We start from the raw sequence: 22,533 nt of genomic DNA on the forward strand, positions 1-22,533 counted from the left end.
TGGAATCCATCCCACCCAAACAGGTGACTGATACTGTCAGAACTGAAAATGCTGAACATCTGTTTGGCAGTGCTCTCACACACCCTTGGGTGAAGGATATGCATCCTCTCCCCACACCAGCACCATCTTGCATTTGCAAGGTAGTCTCCATAACGGGCAGATGTGTTCAGATGTTTCTTCCCATTTACAAGTCACTTGTTGCTGCACTGGGACTATGGTGTGCACTGTATTCCTCTGGTATCCCCAATCCATAAAAAGGTAAAGGAAATGTAATACTAATCCTTTGACACTCAAATAGTAACAATGAGCTATTTATCAACTTTAAAACTTACAATTCCAAAAGCTACAAAAGTTCATCATAGAATCTTCAGTCATGAATACTCATGTAGTAACTACCAGTATTGCACTACATATACTGTATGTCAAGTCCAAGGCATTTATGTGTATACTTTATTTAAGTCATATTTTATAAAAAGACAAATGAAATCAATGCAAAATAAACTTGCTTCTTTGAAATAGCAAAGCTAGCTTTATGGGGATAGAAAAATTGCGGCATCTTTTGTGGCATGTTTGCTGTCTCAAAGTCGTGTCAACACATGAGGAAATCTTTACTACTTTATATCTGTAGACTTGAATACTGTTCTTGTTTAAATAATGATAATCAGTCATGACTTGAAATCTAAGGCAAATGTCACATTTTGTGGCCAACTCCCCTAGTCACCACTGCATCGTGAATCCTTAGTTCTGCTGTTTTGCAAAATGTCACTTGAATAAAGATCACAGGTCACTTGAATAAGGATCCCGCTTCTTGGATTGTGGAGGAGAAGGCTTATCAATGAAAATCCAGAACAAATGGGGTGCATCAGTTACAGTGAAGGTGTGAGAACCATGACAGCACATCTCCTAGTTTCATTTTGATAGAATAATAGAATTGTAGAGTTAGAAGGGACCCTGAGGGTCATCCAGCCCAGCCCCTTGAAATGTAGGAATCTCAACTAGATCATAAGTGACAGATGGTCACCCAACCTCTGCTAAAAAAAACCTCTTGTGGAAGTCTGTTCCATCGTCAAACAGCTCTTACTGTAAGAAAGTTATTCCTGATGTTTAGGTGGAATCTATGTTGCACCTCTTATACTACCAACAGTATAACTTTACTGGGCCTGAATAATACACTGATGCCTCAACAGCCCATCTGCATATGGTAAAGAAGACCTGTGCTACTCTTGGCTGCATATGTAAAGTAGCTACGACGCTACCTGTGACTCATATTATTATCTAAACTTTGGTTCTTTATAATACATCTGTAGCCTGCAATGTAACCAACAAGGGAATTCTTCAGGAACTTAACATATAAAAACAAATGAAAATGTCAGAAGGGGTTAGGGCCATGGTCTGCTGTATTTGGTTGAACTGAGTCAACTATTTTGTTCTCCCTTAATATTATAAACTACTACACCAAAGTCAAGGTGATTTAAAAAAACCCTTTGGAATATGAATCCATATTTGAGACCATCTGGCAAGGAAACATAAAAATAAAAGCATGATTTGCTTTTTCTACTAAAGTTGTTGTGTTAATTCAAGACAACCCACCCATGTATTTATACAGATGGGCATGGTGGCCATATCTGTCATGTGAATTCTCTACAGGGAAGCTGGGGAAAGGCAGAACCCCTAGGATATGCACTCGTCTGCCCGCCTTAGCACTTTGAATTTTTCGGCAAACCCTGATTTATTCATCGCCAACTGTTTTCCTATCTGATTAGGCAGTTTTCTACTCCAGTTAGCATGTAATATGGAGGTTTCCAAATTTCCACATTGAGAAGTGAAACAATAATATTTTTGGTTTCGAACTAAAACAAGCTAAAGGAATCAGGCCTGTAGGGATCATAAAGCAATTGAGGGGGGGGGCTGAATTTCTGATATAACTGCACTATAGGAATGAAGAAGTGAAAGCCTAGCTTTAACGGACTGTCAAGCTTAGAAACTGTTTATATAATAAATACAAGGGTTTCAAGAAATCTGTTTATAATAAATTATCTTGAAGGCAGAATGTTGTCACTCAATCCCCCCCCCACACACACATTTCACCAATAATTTTCAGTTAAAGGTTCTACTTCCCATTGGACAAGCTCAAAGCTTTTCTTTAGACAGGTGATACATAACTAGATATGGATTTTAATTGAATAAAAAACAAACCTTTTAACATGGTGGGAAAAGTGTGCAATTATAAAGAAACTGAATTAGAACTATTTTAAACTAATCAATGGCTTTTAGAAAGAAATAGGCATGTTTCATTAGCATTTCGAACCTAATTATATAAAGAACACATTCCTTCAGGATTATTTTATTCACAGTTTGTCACGACCAAATTAATAAACCTAGCAGGGAGATTGTGGGTGGGTGGAGGAGTATTGTGATTGACAGGTCTAGCTTGTAATCATAGGGAAGGATTTTATTAGCATTCTCCAAACCCAGTGCTTTAGGGAATGGAGCAGCTTCGTGAAAGTGAAGCTTTTATATTTAAACTTAAGGAGGCTGCTAGAGTGAGGAGGGGAGAAGGTGCTGAGGGACAGCTCCATTGTGATCAAAAGGTCAAGTTTACAATCTGAGGGAATTATTTCAACTAGAAAGTGAATTCCTTCATTTATTCACACACCCCCAATCAACTATTTACATGCATAGCAGTGGGCTGAAGTTCAATTAACAAAATTTTGATGCTTGAGCAATGACCACAAAAATTAGTTCAGACCACAATTCTAGGCTGTTCCATTAAGTGCCAAATTGGGGTCCGAAGCAAATATGATGTAGGTGCACACCCTGTATAAAGCATTACTTATTATAGTCTATATTATTCTTTAAACATAAATGTATTGGTTTTTATTTTGCCCATGCCTGTGGAAGGCTCTATAATTAAAATTAAATTATATTATATTAAAATGAATATTTCTGAACCAGGAATCTGATATTCTGCTTTTGATGCATTTATAGAAGTTTCCCATGCCAAATCAAAACAACCTTTTGACAACTGATTGAAGAAGCACTAGCCATATGCATGAATGCATGATATTTGGATGTTGCTATGGAAGGCAAGCATGGACCTTCTACACCAAGTATTAGCTAGCAGGTTGCAGAATGTATGTACCTTGCCAAAAACCAGCAGCAGAAACCAAGTTGAAAGGTTCAGTTGAGCCATATGCAATTCCCTCCTACATCTCCCTCTTTTCAGTTGTTACAAAAGCGCTATCATGTTGTCTTTTTCAAATGACTATCAATAAACAGTTTCCCTCAGCCTTTTAAGGGCCTGATTCAGTTCCTGAAGTATTGCATTTCAAAGTCCTCTTCTGTTTATTATATCAGTAATTTTGAGAGGAACAACTATACCATTTATTTTAGAAATTCAGGAGCATCATTTATCTAAGCTAAACATTTTCTTTGGGGGAATTTCATGCAGGGCAGCAACGCATGATTTAATGTTGCAATAGAGGTAGCCTTGAGATGAGAGAGGCATTTTGTAATGGAAGAACACTTAATTAAATATAATGTAGAATTCACATCTGTCAGACAGCAACATCTGAACAAAATTACATTTAGTTCTGTCACAATAACACCTGGACCCTTTTCTTTATAAAAAGCAGGACTGCTTTATTTGTCCTAACAGTCCATTGTGATTTTGGTATTTTATTATACCTAGCAGACCAGTGTAGTATAACCTTCAGATTTATAATATTTTAAAAGCTGAGGCTATATTATATATAAAAGGCCAAGTGTAACTGCACAGCAAGTAAGCCAAACAATATGCACAGGAAACCTGAAAACAGGATGAGAAAGCATTTGTAGAACTATGTATGGCCTCCTCACAGCAATCTGTGAACTACGTAACTGAAAATAACTAAGCATCTTGTAATGTAATGTAATAAGCTACAGTTGTAGTAGAGGATAATTATTTATTCTAGGATTAATTTAAATATGGGGTGATGGCTATTCAAAATAGATTGTTGTATGCAGCAGAAAAATAATATGATCAGCACATAATCCTTGCATATTACTAAAACTTGAAACAAAGTTTACCTGAGAAATAGCATGATGACTAATTAGTTATCAACACAGAAGACTAACAAATATGTGCTCAAAGGCACACAATGTTCACATGAAACTTTCATGAGCAGCTAATCATTAGGACAATGGAGGCCAACACCAAAATTTGGGTCATGATTTTAGATCATTAACAAAATGATCTGATGATCATTGAAAATATTTTCATTGATATGTCTTTCTCAGATATAAAGTCTATCTGTGCTGCAGCAATTAAAATAAAAAGTGTAAAAATATAGTACTAAAATAGTACTTTGTTTTGATATTCTGAAGTTAAAATATTTTAAACTAATTGGGACCAAATGGCCTGTGTGTGTGTGTGTGTGTGTGTGTGTGTGTGTGAGAGAGAGAGAGAGAGAGAGAGAGAGAGAGAGAGAGAGGAATAAAAAGGAGCATATGTTTCTCTTTAAAGAAATCAGAAAAATACTTCTGTTACACAATAAATCAGCTACTAGTAGATTTCCAAGACACAGTTCCAGACTAAGAGCTTAGGCATTGCTAAAGATCCTAAATTACCTCTGTATGTATCCAGAACTGGTAAAGGAGATTAAACTGGAGATGAACAGCACACACTGAGGGAGGAATAAAGAGAGCCATGGGCAAGTAGAATATCTGAAAATTAAGGAAGACAAGTTAACAAATGGATCTACCAAATTATAATAGACATAATTTTATTCATTTAATAAAAGAATTATGGGAAACTCCACATTCAAGACATGCCTGAGATGACAAAGATAGAAGAAGCCAGCAAAGAGAAAATGTACCCATTGCAATTCCCTTGGTTGCTATTCTGGTTATTAGATACATACCATCATACTCTGAAATATGCTTTCTTGAAACTTAGTATGGATAAAGATGTGCTATAACTAAAATGGTCGCCACATTTCATTATTTTAAATTGCTTAACTCAATTGTTCCCTTCACTGCTGTTCTGCCATGGAACTGCTAACCAGCCAAAACTCTAAGGATGAATTCCTAGTGGATTGGAAATGTCCACAACATTTTTCCAGCTATTCATGTGTCTACACTCAATTAATGTCATCAGGTAAAAATTTGAAAAGTTCAATGACAGAAAAGTCAGCAGTTGGGTTTGTATCCAACCAAGTCTTATTTCACTGCACTTGTAACAGAAAGAGGTTCTAAGTAAAGAATTTAGGAGGGTATTCTGGTGAGATGCAAAATGCTTAAATCACAACACATTGCTTTTTTCCAAAAGCACGAGAAAGGCTGTGGCAATTCTAATTAGTTTCCATTTTGGCATGGCCAAATTTATCCAAAACAAGAACCACTGTCACATTTCAACTGGATCCGTTTGAACATGGCAGGCTACCCATCACTGGAGACCACAAACATTTGCTATGAAACAGAAGCCAGAGATCTCCTATTAGTTAACTATAATTTGTAAAATCTTCTAATGTCATTCTTCATTAGTTTGATTGCAAGTCTCACAAATAGTCAGCAGTGCTGTTACATACTATTTGCTTATATATAGTGACCACAAAAACAGTTAATTCTATTTTTTATAAATCTAAACGGCAGAATTTTCAAAGTAAGTAGTAAATTATGTTAAATAGTTAAGAGAAATTATGCACCCTGATGTAGGACAAAGAAATGAAACTCAGGTTGCAATTCTTTGCAGCCTGGGAATTCTATATGGGAATAAATTCATCTGAACTTAGTGGGAAATTACATCAAAGTAAACACACATAGGATCAGGCTCCATATATCTTTAAACCTCAGAGAGGATAAAAAAACCCCCACACCTCAATTTACTGTTTTCTGAGCCATTTTACACGGGCAACCCCAACATGAGAAGCTCAAAGCCAGGTGAGGAGAACAGACGTTTGCGTCCACAATCACTTCACACTTTTTCAAATGCATTCTGCATACTGTGACATCACAGCAAAGATCCTTCCACTGCACATGGTCAGCAACAACCATAAATATTGGCTGGTGATCAAGGCTAGTCAGGTTTTGGGGCCATGTATTAGTACCTTTTTAGTTACATTTTAAAAGTAAAGTTCACTTCCTTAATTTAGGTGACTTACAGTGTGTGAATTGGCAGCACCAAGCTCCTGAACAGTGTAGCAACCACAGTCCCTAATCCAGTGCGAGGACTCACATGCACAGCCCTGACTATTTGTCATGGGCATCCACTCATGCTATTAACACAGAAGCACAACACACTATAAATGTCCCAACCAACCAAAGGAACTTTAGAGCAAAGGAACTTAAGAGCAAAGCCTCCTTCCTACATATAGATATCACTTCCTAGATTGGGGTGAAATATAAGAATTTTGCTAGCCTGTCAAGGTAGTTTTGTGACATTTTATTTAGAACACACACACAATATATATATATAGGCTTTCAATGTGATTTAAAACAATTCTCTTTATATACAAATCAATTCATTGTTAATTCAAAATTTTTAATTTTAGTTAATAGAAATGTTACAATTGCACTTAAGTATCAAATTCATTTTATTTACTTATGTCAAATATATTAATCTTTAAGATATAGAGAAAGTAGAATCCACATGGAAGTTTAAAGTAAATAAAGCATTTTACTAATTACTTTTTGAAAAAAGCTTAAGTCATAGATTTGATATCCCTAAAGTTGATGACTGACACACATGTTTAGCCATTATTTTATTGCACAACTTTTATGCAACATACCCAAGATGCATACTTCTGCAGGACAGATTGCCTTAATGCTGTGAATAAATTATAGTCCTCAGAACTGTGATGAGCCTGGTGTCCTGCCCACAATAAATTAATCTCTGAAAAGACAAATAATTCATGTGAGCCCTGGAATAGAGAACAAAGCATTTTGTTCCTATAATCAAGTAACTATCACAATTAATAAAAATTAGCATGTGATACACATATTTCAGAAATTATAATGATGGTGATTAATTAAATTTACCAGTATATCCCACCCTTCTTCTCAAAGGAGCCAAGAGCAGTAAACAAAGGACATTGTATGGAACTGGGAACTGACCTCCTGAGAAGGTGGTATCTGCAGGGGGTGCTCACCTGCAGAGGACAGTGATTGATTGGATATGTAAGATGTGAGATCATTTTTTCAGTTATCATAGTCCATAGGTGCAAACTCCATGGAGCTGAGGACACCTCCATCCCGCCCCCCAGATTATGTGGGAACAGAGCTAAGCTGCTCCCGATCTTGAGGGGGTGGGCCTTATAAGGCCTCCCCACAGTGGCAGCGAGCCTTGCAGCCTCCTCCCGATGCACATGATGTCACATGTGTGTGTCGCAAATGCAATGTCACATGCAAACAATGAGCCCTCCCCCCCCCCAATGTTGGGAGGAACTCGGTGTCTCTGTCCTGGTCCCATTTTATACATCAAAATCAGCTAATTCCAGAATCTCTTTAGACATTCTCTCAGGATCATAGGATATCTATCGTACACCTAGGAAAATGATTAAGGCTACAATCCTATGCATTGAACACCCATTGAATAAAGCAATATTTACTTTTGAGGAAATGCTCATATAATTGCAATCAAACAATGTAATTGCAAAGAAACAATCACCCTGCCCAAGTGCCTTGATAATTCAAATGACCTATGTAGGAACGGCTCACAATTAAGTGGCTCCTACATGATTGAGAGAATATCTAATGGACCCCTCAGCGGGGTTAATATAAGTGAGAAAAGTTACCTATTTAAAGAGCTGAAGTAATACATACAGAAATAAACTGTAAAGCGAGGAAATTGGGAGGACATATTTTAAGAGAAATTGGAAGAGTGTGTGCGCAATTAGATATAATCTTTATCAGTAAAGATAAGCTAAATAAGAGTAAGCGTCTTATTATGTAGTAATGCTTTATTATAATCTTTCATTCTCTATCGTTCCCTGAACATAATATTGCTGTCTAGGGATATCATGAGAATTTTACACTTTTTGCATTATTATTATTATTATTATTATTATTATTATTATTATTTTATTTATATCCTGCCCATCTGGCTGGGTTTCCTCAGCCACTCTGGGAAGCTTCCAGCAGAATATAAAAACGTAATAAAATGTAAAACTTTAAAAACTTCCCAATACAGGACTGCCTTCAGATGTCTTCTAAAAGTTGTGTAGTTCTTTATCTCCTTGACTAATTACTAGAAGTCCATTTTATGGGAGGGCATTCCACAGGGAGGGCGCTACCACCAAGAAGGCCCTCTGCCTGGTTCCCTGTAACTTCACTTCTCACGGTGAGGGAACTTCCAGAAGAACCTTGGAGGTGGACCTTAGTGTCTGGGCTGAATGGTGGGGGTTGTTCATTTTGTTTGGTTTATTTCCATTCTTAAGTGTGATGGTGAAGGAGGTCAGAAGCCCCGAGCTGATGATTATATGCCTGGTTGGTTGATCAAGGCCTCCATTCCTATAATTCTACTAAGGAGACAGGGAAGCAGGCAGCCACCAATCAGCAGCCATGCATATGCATACTGATTGTTTATATGTCCCTTGCCTCACTATCAATAGCCAAAATATATCAGGACACTGTCTTCTTTAAAATAGTCTAGGTGGCCTGGTTGCTATGAATTTTAGATATCTATGTCTATTTTGAGACAGTTTTGAGAAGGAATTTGGCAAGAAGAACTGAAAAGACAAAGTCTTTCATGGCCATCAGATGTGTAGCCTGAGGTTCTGTGGAGTGTCTTGAACTCATCATAATGTGAAAGTGGGTGGTGGAGTCTAGTAGTTGTCTTGTTAAAGTTAAACAAATCTCAGGTCACCTGTGTTTCAAAGAATGAAGTTTACATAAATCTGCTGATAATGTGAAAGTTGACTGGATGGCAGCCAGATGAACTCTACTTAGTAACAATGGGAAGGTAAACTTTTGTTGAAACGATTAAGCAAGTTAGATTTGGCAAAAATTGGGATCTTGTTCACTATATATGATTCTAAACATCAATGCTGTGGTATCTTCTACTGCCAAAAGTATATTAGGAGTGATGATTAACCCGTTAGACCAAATTTATCAAATCCAATATGTTAATGAATCTTCAGGTCATTCATTCCAAGACACCAGAGAAATTGCAAACTACTTGTAAGTTAGATATTAGCATATGACAGCCAACAAATTATGACCTGCTAATAATATAGGATGCAACTTAAATTATCCCAGACTGTATCCTGAGCTCCTCAAAATCCTCACATCAGCTATACTGAAAAACTATTATTTAACTGACCCATCAGGAAAATATCCCTAACATGCAACCTGAGAAATCGTTTTTGAAAATTCATCTTCTCTTGAAGCACTCAGTATCTTAAACCAATTCTTCAGGGAAATGAGTATCTTAATCCACCCTTCCTAATGAGTGCACTAGGGGATGAGTTATTCATGCAAACTACAATACTGTGCAATAATTTGTATTTGAAATACTTCCTAGGACCATGACAGAAGCTAAATGAGTGAACAAAAAAATATAAAAAGGGTGGAGGTTAAAGATCTGTCTCCTTAGTTGTTTTAAAAGCATATACTTCCTATCACAAACTGTGTGTAACACAAACCTTGACTCAATGAGATACAGCTGTACAAACACAGTACAGTAACTGGATTTTGCTTCTTTCCCTCAGTCATTGTGAAAAGTTCAAGTAAGAGAATCCATGATGATTTTTACATTGTACATTCATTTAACTTAAGGTTAAATGGTATTCAAAAAGAATTACTAGAAGTCCATTTTATTACTAGCAAGTATTCAATTAAAGAGTGAGAAACCAGTGAGAACAATGCCAAATCGTGTTCTTCGTCTTAAATACATCAAACAGTCAGCTGTGGAAATGAGTGATTAAAAAAACATAGCCCAGAATTCTTGCACAGGTGGGACAGAACTATGTGCACACAGAGCCTCTGATTGCTATTTTTACAGAAAAAGGTTCTTACTGCCTAAGAGGAAACCCATTGATCAATGAGAATAGTCATCAAAACTTCCACTCCTGCACCTTATAAACAGATTTCCACCTTATAAACAGATAGTTATTGTTTGATTATTTGATTAAAATATATACCAAGGTGGACTTGTCTTTTAAAAGCTAATTTTAAAGACCTATTTCTGAGAGAAGAATTTGCAAAAGCAACCAATAAAGGCCAGTATAACTTCCTTGAGTTTAGAAAGTAACTGTAATACAAGCTCTTATTTTAAGATGAACAGTTTAATTACATTGGGAGCAGATGTGGTTTCATGGAAAATACTAGTACTGTATATTGTTGTCTATACATATATATTACATCTATTTTCATTTTGAAATATATGCCAAGTGTCAAGTTGTAAATGTAGACAGAAACACTAATGGTTAGCCTAAGGACTATAGACTGTGTCCTATTTGAAAAATGAAATAATAAAAAAATCCATTGGTCTCTGGCAGGATAAATACTGATGTTAATCAAATATATTGACAATGTGTGCTAAACCAAAATTTCACTCTGCTCTGTATTTGCAATGTAGAATTCCTTTCTAAAAAGAAAGAGTTAAGATTAAGTAATGAATGAAGAGCAATGATCACGCCTAGAAGAACTGGAACAGTCACACTCACTGCTGGTCAGCCCTGAACACAGGTGGCAGCCTGTTTTATCTATTACTACAAAATATACAGCTGTAGCCAACACATTGTAAAATACAAAAGGTGTCTCTACAAGGATGGAAAGCACACCAGTGTCAATCAACTAACATAACTTATTCTCCCCATGATCAAAAACAAAAATAAAAACGTTGAATCTAGGGAAGGGGAATTTAAGCAAACTAAAAACACACTTTTTTCCCCAGCAAGACAAAGGAAATAGCTACATGGCTGCAAACTACAACATAATTTCATTAACATTTCCATTCTACTATTTTCAACTTAAAGTTGTCCACAATTACAAATGTTACACATGGTTAAAGACTGAATTTCAAATACCTTTTTTCCATAATAGTTTTCCTTTAACAAATGAACTAAAAAGTCACATGCAGACTCCAGATACACTAGCCGCATAAATCTCTTCTCTTCTCTTCTCTTCTCTTCTCTTCTCTTCTCTTCTCTTCTCTCTCTCTCTCCCCCCTTAATAATGGTCAGCCAGTCATTGAAAATTAAATTACTGCACCAGAGCCTAAATAACTTGGAACCAGCATATTTAAAGGGCTGCCTTCTCCTACAAAAACCTGCCTGAACTCCAAGATCTGCTACTAGAGCACTTCTCTGGGTGTCCCAACTTCCAGAGATGAGAGCGGCACTAGGTTTGAAGGAGTCTTTGGCATACTACCCTGAAGAGTCCCCCATTCCATTGCTTGTACTAAAATGTTGCTAAGTATGTCACTTTTGAGATGTAGTATCAGAAATCAACTGATACATTCTTAAATAAAAAGAAACCAAGTAACTTTAAATTTCTTGTTTTTCATTTCTGCTCCTTCAGTATCCAGTGTGTTAATATTTTTATCCAGCCCTCAAATCAACTGAAACAAGTAGCCAGAAGTCAACCCCAGAGGGTAACCTGAACCAGAACACACCAAAGTTGTTCCTCCTTTTTTGTTGCAATAAAAGAAAAATTTTATGGGAGAGCTTGCCAAGATATCCCACTTGCCAGCTTTTGTGTTAAGGACTGCTAGAGATAAGGCACTTGGTAGGTTCAGGTAGGAGGCTGGCGGTAGTAAAGGATAAGGGTTGAAATCCATTGTGATCCAATGCCAATTGTTGGCTTCTCCCCATATCCTCAGTTTAAGGTCTGAAACTGCACATAAATGTATCATATTGACATAGCTTGCCCTTAAATGCTTTTAACACATCTGCATAATGTTAAAGGAAAAATGTATCAATATATGAACCATTTTAGTGAAAATTGGCAATTTACTGATTTTTCTTTCTCTAATTTGATTTTTCCATTCATTCTCATTCCCATCACTCAAAAATTAAAAACCTTGTGTGGTCTGAAAATGATTCAGTGAGTGGGCTAACTTAGGATCAAATAGAAAAGTCAGGGAATATGTTCCCAGGATATACATGCCAAGAACTATAGCAAGCTAGTGCAAAACCTGCCTCAAAGATATGTACGTGTGCCAGAAACCCCTGCCTGATCTTCTGCCATACCATCTGAATAGCAAAGCAATCACTCCCACAGAGAAGATCCACAAGCATTCTAGAAATTCAAAACAAAAACCATTGATCTGAGGCAATGTGGGAAGAAATCTCCAAAGCAAAAAGTAGTACAGACCTCGTCCAGGAAAAATAGAGACGGCCAAGCCCTCCTGCAGTAAAATCTCAAGGTATCTTGTACACAGCCTATGTTAAGAGGGTGTAATCCATATTGATTTTGCCCTTCAAGTCTACAACAGCTTTATTTTTTAAGTAATACATATTTATGCTTTTTAAGGTGAAACATGTCCAAAAAGCCACATTATTTCAATAGGATTTTGATTTGTTTGTATTAGTTAGTAAGCATCATATTGAAGCTTGGGGAGTGGGATATTAGTGATGGGTGAGCTTGACTAGATATCACCATAGACAAATTTGGAAATGAAAAAAATTCTTTTTTGCACAATTGGAAATAACTCACTTCCTTTTCCAATCCACCGTAAGGCTCTAAAAAGCACCCCTCTAGCAAAGTCAAGACTGTGACGAAGACAGAAGTGCTCAAGAGAGCTTTTCCCACGCACTTCGTTGCCCAACTGTAACACAACAGCCCTGCAGTGCTGCCAGCGGGCCTTACTCTCCAGCAGTTACTGCCACCACCCTCCCAATTACTCTTTCAGCCCCAGATGGAAGGGAACCTGGGATGCACTAAAACAGTGCCCTAGCACTCAGATCAACTAGCACCTTTGAGGTTCACGTGGAGTGTAGTGGAAGCATTCACTCTCTCCGAGTCCCTCCCAGACCTCAGAAGAGTGTGGTTGTAATTCCAATCCAAAATTCCCAGTAGCATGAATGCCAAGTGTTTAGGCATGTAGGGATCCAAAAACTCTGAGACTGGCAACCATATACACAGCCAAATTAAGAAACTTTTTTAGAGGGGAAGCAGAAGGTCAAAACATAATATAAAATAAACCTGAGCACTGTGGCTCTAAAACTGAACTTGCTTATTCACTACACTTGTTGTTCAAGTTTACTCACAAAGAATCACCAAGGCTGGTCAGCTGCATAGAAGATTCCAGCTTGGAACTCTGGTTCTCTAAAGGGACCTGGATACCCTGATGTTGGGAGGTACATTCCCCTCTCATTGGGTGGGGAACCTTGCCTCGTTCTCCTCATGTTCTTTAGGTAGGAATTTTAAGTACCCATTTTGCATATGAAGAGCCTTGGCAGGAGACATGTGACATCTTGACTTAGAGAAATGGTGGGCAGCTCAGACCTTTCTTCACAAAGATTTCATCCACCGCTTTGCTAGGTGATTACCTTTCATAGCTATCCCTGTGAAAACTGGGCTTGGGAGCAAAAGCCAACCTATGTTTGGGGACCCTCTTTTACCATGCGTCTTCCATGGGCTAGTGTTCCTAGTGACAGTTCTTTAGCACTGGTAAGTCAGAAAGCCTTCTCTCATTTGGCATTTAATAAAAATGAGCGAAGAATTTCAGGACTTCTAATGATCTCCTCTTCTTTGAGACAAACATCACCAAAGCCACTAAAATTTCCTGAAGAATTTTGGTAGCATCTCTGGCCTGTCTGTCCATCCATCTTCACAAACATCAATTCTTCTATCACACTCCAACATTTTGTTTTATAATACTGAAGCACAGAGCAATTGAGAAGTAGGAAGACAGGAAGCTGTTTATAGCGAGTCAGACTACTGGTGCCTCTAACTCAGTACTATCCATATTGACGGGCAGTGGCTCTCCAGGGTTTCAGACTGGGGGGGCCTCTGCCAGCCCTATTTGGAGATGATGGGGGTTGAAACCAGGACCTCCTTCATGCAAAGGTGATGTCCTGCCACTGAGTTACAGCCCCATCCCTTGGAAAGGGGGCAGGCAGGCAGGTTTGTGCAGTGACAGAGCACAGGGAGCCACGTAGCCTTCTTTTCCTTGCTCCTTTCTTGCTCAACCTAAGAGCACACCATGCCAACCCAGGTGGCATCTAGGAAAGGGAAATAAGAAAGGTGGCTTTGTACAGTGCATGATGACATCTTCCTACTCTTGACCCAAGTTCAACACATTAGCCCTAGCATGCACAAGGAAAGATGAAACACACTCTTGGAGCAGAAGGAACAGGACAAGGAGAATTCTAAATCCCAGCCAGCCAATTCTGAGCTAAAAGGACCAATGGTCCCACCAATGGTGGAGAAGAACAGAGACAAGGCAGGGAAAGGGTCCCTCCCACACAAATGTCCCTAACCTACACATGTATTTTAAAAAGATCACAAGCACTTAAAATTAAAAACACATAACCAGACAACAACTGATGAAGGAATCTGTTTTAATTTCCTGTGGGTGAACAACTGCAGGCAAAGCATGCAGCTTCTCCCTTCTGGGAGAAGCCACTTCAAAACAGGTTACTCACATGCTGAGAAGAACATTGTTCCCATTGCTGGACAAAACTATATGAAACCAAACTAAACAAACAGGAGACAAGCTTCCCTGCAACACCTCAAACCCTTACTAAGAGTTTAAAGTAGCAGCCTCAGATGCTATGAAATCAGAAGCCCATGTAGACACAATACTGTAGCACTCTGATGCTACTTTTGCAGCTGGGCTGCTGCTCCTCTACTAGTCCAAGAATACATTTCCATAGACTAATATCAACAGCAAAGCCAACATTTAAAGAAATCAAAGCATTTTTTACATTGTGGAGTGCATACATTTATAACTCAAGTTGCGTTAATAAAAATCTGAAATGTCACTGGGAGAATATATTTCGTTCTGAAAGGATCTGAAGAGGAAACAACTGGAATGAGAATGAAAGGGAGAAGATAATTCTCCTTTTGTTCTTTTTTTCGTAAAGGGTTCTTATTTTCCTGTGTTCTGGGCTGTCTCTATAAAGATTGATGTTTGGTGTCACTGCTAGGAAGTGCAAACTGTTCAGCTTCATTGCAAACTATGTCCTCATCCTCCTGCTCTGCTGGATACCACATACTTTGGCAGCTGATATTCAGATGGGAAACACTTTTAATGGCAAGAATGGTTGCCAGTGAAACCTTTTCCCACAATGTCCAAAATTCTGAATGTGCATACATTAAAGGGGAACATTAAAGTTTGAGTACACCAAGAGTAAACAAATTAAATAAATAAATAAAAATGCAGATATTAACTAAGGTATGTTGATATTACTTCTACAAACTCAAAAAGAGAATCAAAATAAAAGACAATTGGTCAACCATATACTTAATAAGAAGTTTTGGTCAGGATCTAGAAAACCATCTGGCCTAGTTTTACATCCCAACTGACAGCGTTCGAAACTCCCATCGTTCTAGATGCATTTTGCGACAGGGAATTTCATTAATGTGAGCAGTTTCTGAGCCCTGGGCGCAGTACTGAGACTAAGATTTCAGATTAAAACTGCCACTGCTGGAAGAAAAGGAGGAGCTTTTTCTACCTCCCCACTTCTAGCCACTCCCTGAAGACTGGAGAAGGGACCCTCATAAGAATATTAGTGGGGCGGGCAGGGGAAGTATGGCTTTGTTTTTTGCATTCTTCAGATGAGGACTAGACTATGTGAAAAATGAACATAAGATTTTAGCTGCAGTTCATTCATTTTCAGTTTTGTATTTTTGTTCTAATAATTGTGCCTAGACACTCCATTGCAGCACCCATAACCTAGGTTTGAGGTGCCATTTAATTTATAGCTTTCATATCTCAGTTTCTAACACCACCATCTGGGTTCCCATATCTACTTTGAACATCATCCCCACATATCATGGGGAAAGTGGCTTTCAAAAGTCGTTTGCAATTAGGGTCAAGGGCCCACTGTTTGAAAGGTTGTGTTAAGTCCCATTGCAAATACCTAAGCTGATGGACACACCTAATGCAACTCTTCAAATCTTGGCTTCTGTGTTTAAAATTGTATGTATTTAGTTTACATGTATTTTTTAAAAGAAAGGCTATTTACATACCACTTTCTTTGCATAGAAATTTCACTTCAAGTGTATGTATGGATAGAAAAAACAGACAAGCTTATTTTGTAGGAGATGCACCCCCCTCAATCCCCTGAATTTTAATATGGGGGTGGGGAGGGGAGAACTGCTTATGCTTTCCCCACAATTTAAGCCAAGGGAACTCATTGTGTTGAAGGAGATACTGTATTGCATGGGGGGGGGGGGTGGCACATAGCAAACAACACAGTCTATTCTGAATATTCATAGTAATGATCTGAAAAACGAATATGAGATGGATAATTAAATCAAGGAGGTATCCAATTGAGGAAATGTTTTAGTAATTGGTGACTTCAGTCACACTAACATAGACTGGGTATGTGTGCATTCCGGTCATGATGTGCCCTAGAACAGATGGTGACCTTGAACCTAATATCAAGTGGAACACAGGACCTGGTATTGGATGTAAATAATATTGAATTAATTAGTTCTATCATATTCAGTATATATGAAAACGAACAATTGCCAAGGAAGTCCAACAGTCACATTTGACTTCAAAAGAGAGAACTTCCCCCAAAATGAGGGTAAAAGGGAAGTTGATAGTGAAAGTAAAGAGTAACAAATCTCTCCAGAATGCTTGGGAGTTCCTCACAACCATAATGTGGAAAATTCAATGTCTCGAATGTGGAAAACACCACTGAGGCAAAGAGGATGCTAATATGATTAACAAGCAAAGTCAATGAAGCTATTAGAGACAAGGAGGCTTCCTACAGAAAATGAAGAATAAACAAGAACACAAACTTTGGCAAAAGAAATGCCAAGACCATTGTCCACTACAACCAAGTATTCATTTGAATGCTTCCAGGGCAATTTGTTTGCTTGCTATGTCTTAGTTCTTGACTTATTGCAATACCAACTGAGCAATTTCTAATCTCCCAATCATATGCCCTTTAAATCACACACACATTTTTCTTAATTTGGTCTTCACACAAGCAGTAATATAGTAAAAAAATAAAAACCAGAGAACAAAGATGGCTGAACTTTTCTGTGATTATTACAGAGTGGTAGTAAAAAAAAAAATGCAGTAAGGGAGGAATCCTAACCCAACTTACCTGGAAGTAAGCATCATTGATTTATATGAGACGTACTGCTGAGCAGACATGGTTAGCAAGGGATTTCTGGCTAACCTGGTAATGCACATAGGAGCATAGGAAGCTACCTTATACTGAATCAGACCATTGGTGCATCATGCTTAGTAATGTCTATACTGACTAACAGTGGCTGTTCAGGGTTTCAGTGAAGAGTCTCTCTAAGCCCTACCTGGAGATGTCAGGAATGAACCTAGGACTGCAGATGCTCTACCAGTGAACTGTGGTCCTTCCCCAATTATGTAAATTGTATCATTTTTATAATCAGCTGCTAATGAAAGTAATGGCACTGATGTACCAATGAAATCTTGTACTTAATGGTAAATTTTGTGTGTCTGTGTATATAACTTTTTTTGGGGGGGGGGAGTTTGAGAACCCTGGCAAATAATGCACTATTGTTTTCAACTTCTTCTCTTCTTTACTCCCACACTGGAATTCTCTAGTTTCCTTTTTGCATCTTGTTAACCCGTCCTATAAATCCTTTGACTACGGACTCTAACTTACTGTGTGTCAGGTCCTGACCTAGAAAATACTAGGCCTGAAGCATTGAGTATACTTTTATTGCCATTAACAGATGACAATAAATCTCACGACATCTAAAGTATCAACCTAGACGGCAAGAATAAGCCAATGATTATAAATGTGTTCAGGAAAGATGACCTGAGAGCCTTGGATCTAGGGGTGGAGATGGAAAGAGGCAGCCTATGCAGGTGTTTGAGATTAGAATAAGATGAAATAATACTGGCAAGTATAGTAAGTGGCCTTTTGCTGTTACCAATATTTTTAATGTTCTTATTCAGCTGCGAAAAGTTACAACTAATTTATCTGTTGACAATTTCTGACTCAAATTACAAGAGATCAGTGCTCTGACTTCCACTTCCTATCAAGTGTACTCTAGTTAAAACATAAATAATGCACCGCTGCAAAAGGGAAAGAAGAAACCTTACACTTATAACACAAATGATTGTGTTCTTCGATTTATTTATTTTTTTAGGTGAGGTTGCATATGACACAAAGACAAACTATATCTCCACAACGAAAAATAAAAAGTTTTGCTTCTTGAATACAATATATTAAGTCATGACTAACACAAGTCACAGAAATGTCATGACACATAACTCTCCATCTTTACCAATCAAGCTGAAATTTGTCCATCTGTCATGGGTCACTGATGACAAAGGCTGCAAATTTAACTTAAGTGTCACAATTTCAAATCTGTAGGAAAATATGCTCCCAAACATCTTTCAAAAGGCAACAGACAAAGTGTATCAGGATTACTTCACATTTGTCTAAGGCAGGGGTTCCCAAACTGTAGTCCATGGACCACCAGTGGTCTGTGAGCTTTTTCAGGTGGTCTGTGACAGATCTGAATATGTGGCTGAAGACAGGTGATGGCACAGCCATCACATTAAATAATGAAACATATGTTGTAGATAGTTCTCCACATTTATTATGCTATTTTTGTGATATACATATGACATGAGAAAACTTGGTATACTAATTTGTATAACATTATTCTTGTTTACAAAACCCAATAAAAATTAAAAAATAAATATTCATTTTGATTTTTAACTGTATTTTTCTTCTTTTTTTATTTCTTGTATTGGTGCCAGATCCAATCCTCTTCCTCCTGCTTCCCTGGTTTATTTTCTTCCTCTTATTCCAATTCAACACATAATAAATCTGATACCACTCTGATTTTGACCACATACACAATCAATTATTGGGTGGGATATTTAGCATATTTTAGTTCTAGTCATTGTCCCACCCCACCCCTCCACTCAGATGAGCTACCAATAAGACACCATGCCATCGAATGGGATCAAATTAGGCCACAACTTTATTGACTACAGAAGAAGAGGTTTGGCATAGACAATGGGTAATCATTTATTTCTTGTCGGCCTGCCGGAAATGACATGAGGGTCAACCCAGCAGTGGGGATTCCTATGACTTACATCAAATAGGGGGATCCCCACAGGGATCGCCACCTCTAGAAGTACTGAGGCCCAAGCTGCCATCTTGGCAAATGGACAGAAGCAACTCCTTCATGGATCCCTTTAACGGGATACCCAGTTTCTGGAGCGGAAAGTGAGGGTACAACCCCCCACTGATTTTGACCACATACACAATCAATTAGTTGGTAGGATATTTGGCAGATTTTAGTTCTAGTCATTCTATAGGCATTATCTAAAGACAGAAAGCAGAAAATACCCTCCTTAAACAACTTCTTATAAGCTATTTGATACAACCGTTAGGGATGCAACCCTGTGCATACTTACCTGGGGCTAAGCCCCACTGAAAACAGTGTGATTTACTTCCAAGTAAGCATGCATAGGATATCACTGTTATCTTAGAATCCTTATTTCTGGCCAGGAGCAGTCAAACTGAGCAGAGTGACAGAGCCAGTGTCACATCAGAAGTCCTACCACTCATATCAGCCAGGGTAGGAGGAGAAAGACAGGGGTGTATTTTGTTAAGATTCCTGCTCCATGATTGCAGTCGTGAGATTGTTGTATGTTTTCATTCCACAGTGGGAAGTGGAAGAGACAGGATGTTTGTGTTACTGTGTTCTGTGAAGTGGGATTATTGTCCTTTGTTCTCTCTCTTTCCTGTCTGATGGGAAAGACAAAGGAGCTAAGTCAGAATGCTCTGAGTGTTTTATATGTAAATAAAGTAGATTAGCCAAAATGCTGAGTTGCTGAGGTCTGTTACGCAAACTGCAAAGACTTTGCGGATCCGTGAGTGTGCTGATGTCTGTTGGCATCAGTCGCTGTGATGTTCAGGCAGAAGAAAGCTTTTGAAGCTCCCGAACGATCGACCAGGAGGGAGAGAACATGCCAGTCGGGAAGTCCTACCATGGGTTGGCTAGGTTGACCCCTGTGAAGGGTGCAGGCTTAGGGGGGCACAAAAACTGTACCACCACTGTGGCTCGGCGTGCCTAGGAGCCTGTGAAAATCAACAAAAAACTAACTTTTTGAGTTTCTTGTCCATGGTCTCTCCTGGCTTCAGAATCACCAATACAGCTCCTTGCCAAGGTTGCAGGAAAGCCTGTGTATGCCTCTGGGGGAAGGTCATCTCAGCTATCTGCCAGGCTATCTGCGATTGGCAGATAGGTGAGAGATGAGATCAGCGGCACAGCAATGGGCACCCGCATGGCCCCACAGTATGCCAACATCTTCATGGCAGATTTAGAACAACGTTTCCTAAACTCCTACCCACTCAAACCTCTCTTGTACCTACGATACATTGACAATATTTTTATCATCTGGACACATGGTCAACAGACCCTGGACACCTTTCACCAGAAATTTAATGATTTTCACCCCACAATCAACCTAAAAATGAATCAATCTATGCAAGAAATACATTTTTTGGACACTACTATAAAAATACAGGATGGGCGCATAGACACCACCTTATACCGTAAACCAACTGACCGACAAACATATCTACATGCCTCTAGCTAACATACCAAACAGTCCATTGTATATAGCCAGGCACTACGTTACAGCCGCATCTGTTCCAATTCTACAGACAGAGACTCTCACCTAAGAGATCTACAGCAAACCTTTTTAAAACTAAAATACCCAGCAGATGAAGTTAGACAACAGATCAACAGAGCCAGACTGATACCCAGAGAGAACTTGCTGCAAGACAGATCCAAAAAAGAAAATAACAGAACACCTCTAGTCATCACATACAGCTCCCAAGTTAAAACAGTACAATGCATCATCAGAGATCTACAACCTCTCCTGGACAATGACAGTTCTCTTTCTCAAGCTCTGGGAGGAAGACCTTTCATTGCCTACAGACAGCCACCCAATCTTAAACAACTCCTAACCCACAATAATACTACAACCAGACTTAACACGGACACTGGCACCAAAGCCTGCAATAAACCCAGATGCCAACTTTGCTGCCACATACACCCGGACAACACCATTACTGGCCCCAACAACATCACACATACCATCTCGGGACTATTTAATTGCTCATCGTCTAACATTGTGTATGCCATCAAATGCCAACAGTGTCCTTCAGCTCTCTACATTGGACAAACAGGCCAAACCTTACGCCAAAGAATAAACGGACATAAATCTGACATTAAGAATCACAAAACAGAGAAACCAGTAGGAGAACACTTCAATCTCCCAGGACATTCTATACAAGATCTCAAAGTAGCTGTTTTACTACAAAGGAATTTCAGAAATAGACTGGAAAGAGAAGCTGCTGAATTGCAACTCATTACCAAACTTAAAACCATGGAGAGACCTGGTCTGAACAAAGACATTGGATTCTTATCTCATTATACATGACTAAGCCATTTTTCACCTTCTCACCCCTTGCCTTTTCCTGTAAGACCTATTGCAGTCGTTAAGAGTCGTCAACAGGCTCATCTCAGCTATCTGCCAATCACCCATTCCCACCACCCTTCTGAGTAATAGCCCTCCCCACCTTCTCACTATATAGAAGGATCTGGCAACTTCTGTTTCAGTGTATCTGAAGAAGTGTGCATGCACACGAAAGCTCATACCAAGAACTAACTTAGTTGGTCTTTAAGGTGCTACTGGAAGGATTTTTTTTATTTTTACTATGGCAGACCAACACGGCTACCCATCTGTATCTGGGGGAAGGGGCAGTGAAAGTGCTGGTTTTCAGCATTCCAGTACAGGCTGGTGCAAGACAGAGGCCTGATCAGGCTCATTTCTAGAAGCTGAAGAAGCTGAGCACCCAGCACTGGAAAAGTGAGATCCCCTATTTACAAAGTGAAGCCTCTGCCACATCCTAACTCTGAATTGGGCTGAATTGGAGGTTAGAACTGCTCTGCATATTCACCACACAGCTGTACTTATTAGGATGGCTTGTAAAACATGTGGGACTAACCCATGCAATGAAGAAATTGCAATTATTATTTTGGAGACCTTTTATTTTTCAATACATTTCCCCATCCACTCAAAGTAACACTTCTTTGGAAACACCATTCCATTATGAATGCAAAGGCATTGTGCATTTACAACTTTATTTCCTCAAGCCGCATCAGTGTTTGGTGTGGGACATGGGTGGCACTGTGGTCTAAACCACTCAGCCTCTTAGGCTTGCTGATTGGAAGGTTGGCAGTTTGAATCTGCGCAATGGGGTGAGCTCCTGTTGCTCTGTCCCAGCTTCTACCAACCTAGCAGTTCGAAAGCATACCAGTGCAAGTAGATGAATAGGAACCACTGTGGCAGGAATGTAAATTGAATTTCTGTGCACTCTGACACTTGTCACAGTCCTCCATGTGCCAGTA

At 38.7% G+C, this 22,533-nt stretch overlaps 1 protein-coding gene across 1 annotated transcript in view; it reads right to left on the reverse strand.

Annotated features, from left to right (window-relative positions):
• The window catches only part of AGMO (alkylglycerol monooxygenase), a 126,981-nt gene that overhangs the window by 63,159 nt on the left and 41,289 nt on the right, over positions 1–22,533 (reverse strand). The window contains exons 4-5 of the mRNA XM_083468414.1: positions 6,768–6,871; positions 4,609–4,704 (exon numbers count right to left, since the gene is read on the reverse strand). Of these exons, the coding sequence (XP_083324540.1) occupies positions 4,609–4,704; positions 6,768–6,871 (200 nt within the window). The remainder of the gene's footprint in view (positions 1–4,608; positions 4,705–6,767; positions 6,872–22,533) is intronic.

The sequence above is a fragment of the Podarcis liolepis genome (genome assembly GCF_965112155.1).
Source record: "Podarcis liolepis genome assembly, chromosome: 12".
Taxonomy (NCBI): domain Eukaryota; kingdom Metazoa; phylum Chordata; class Lepidosauria; order Squamata; family Lacertidae; genus Podarcis; species Podarcis liolepis.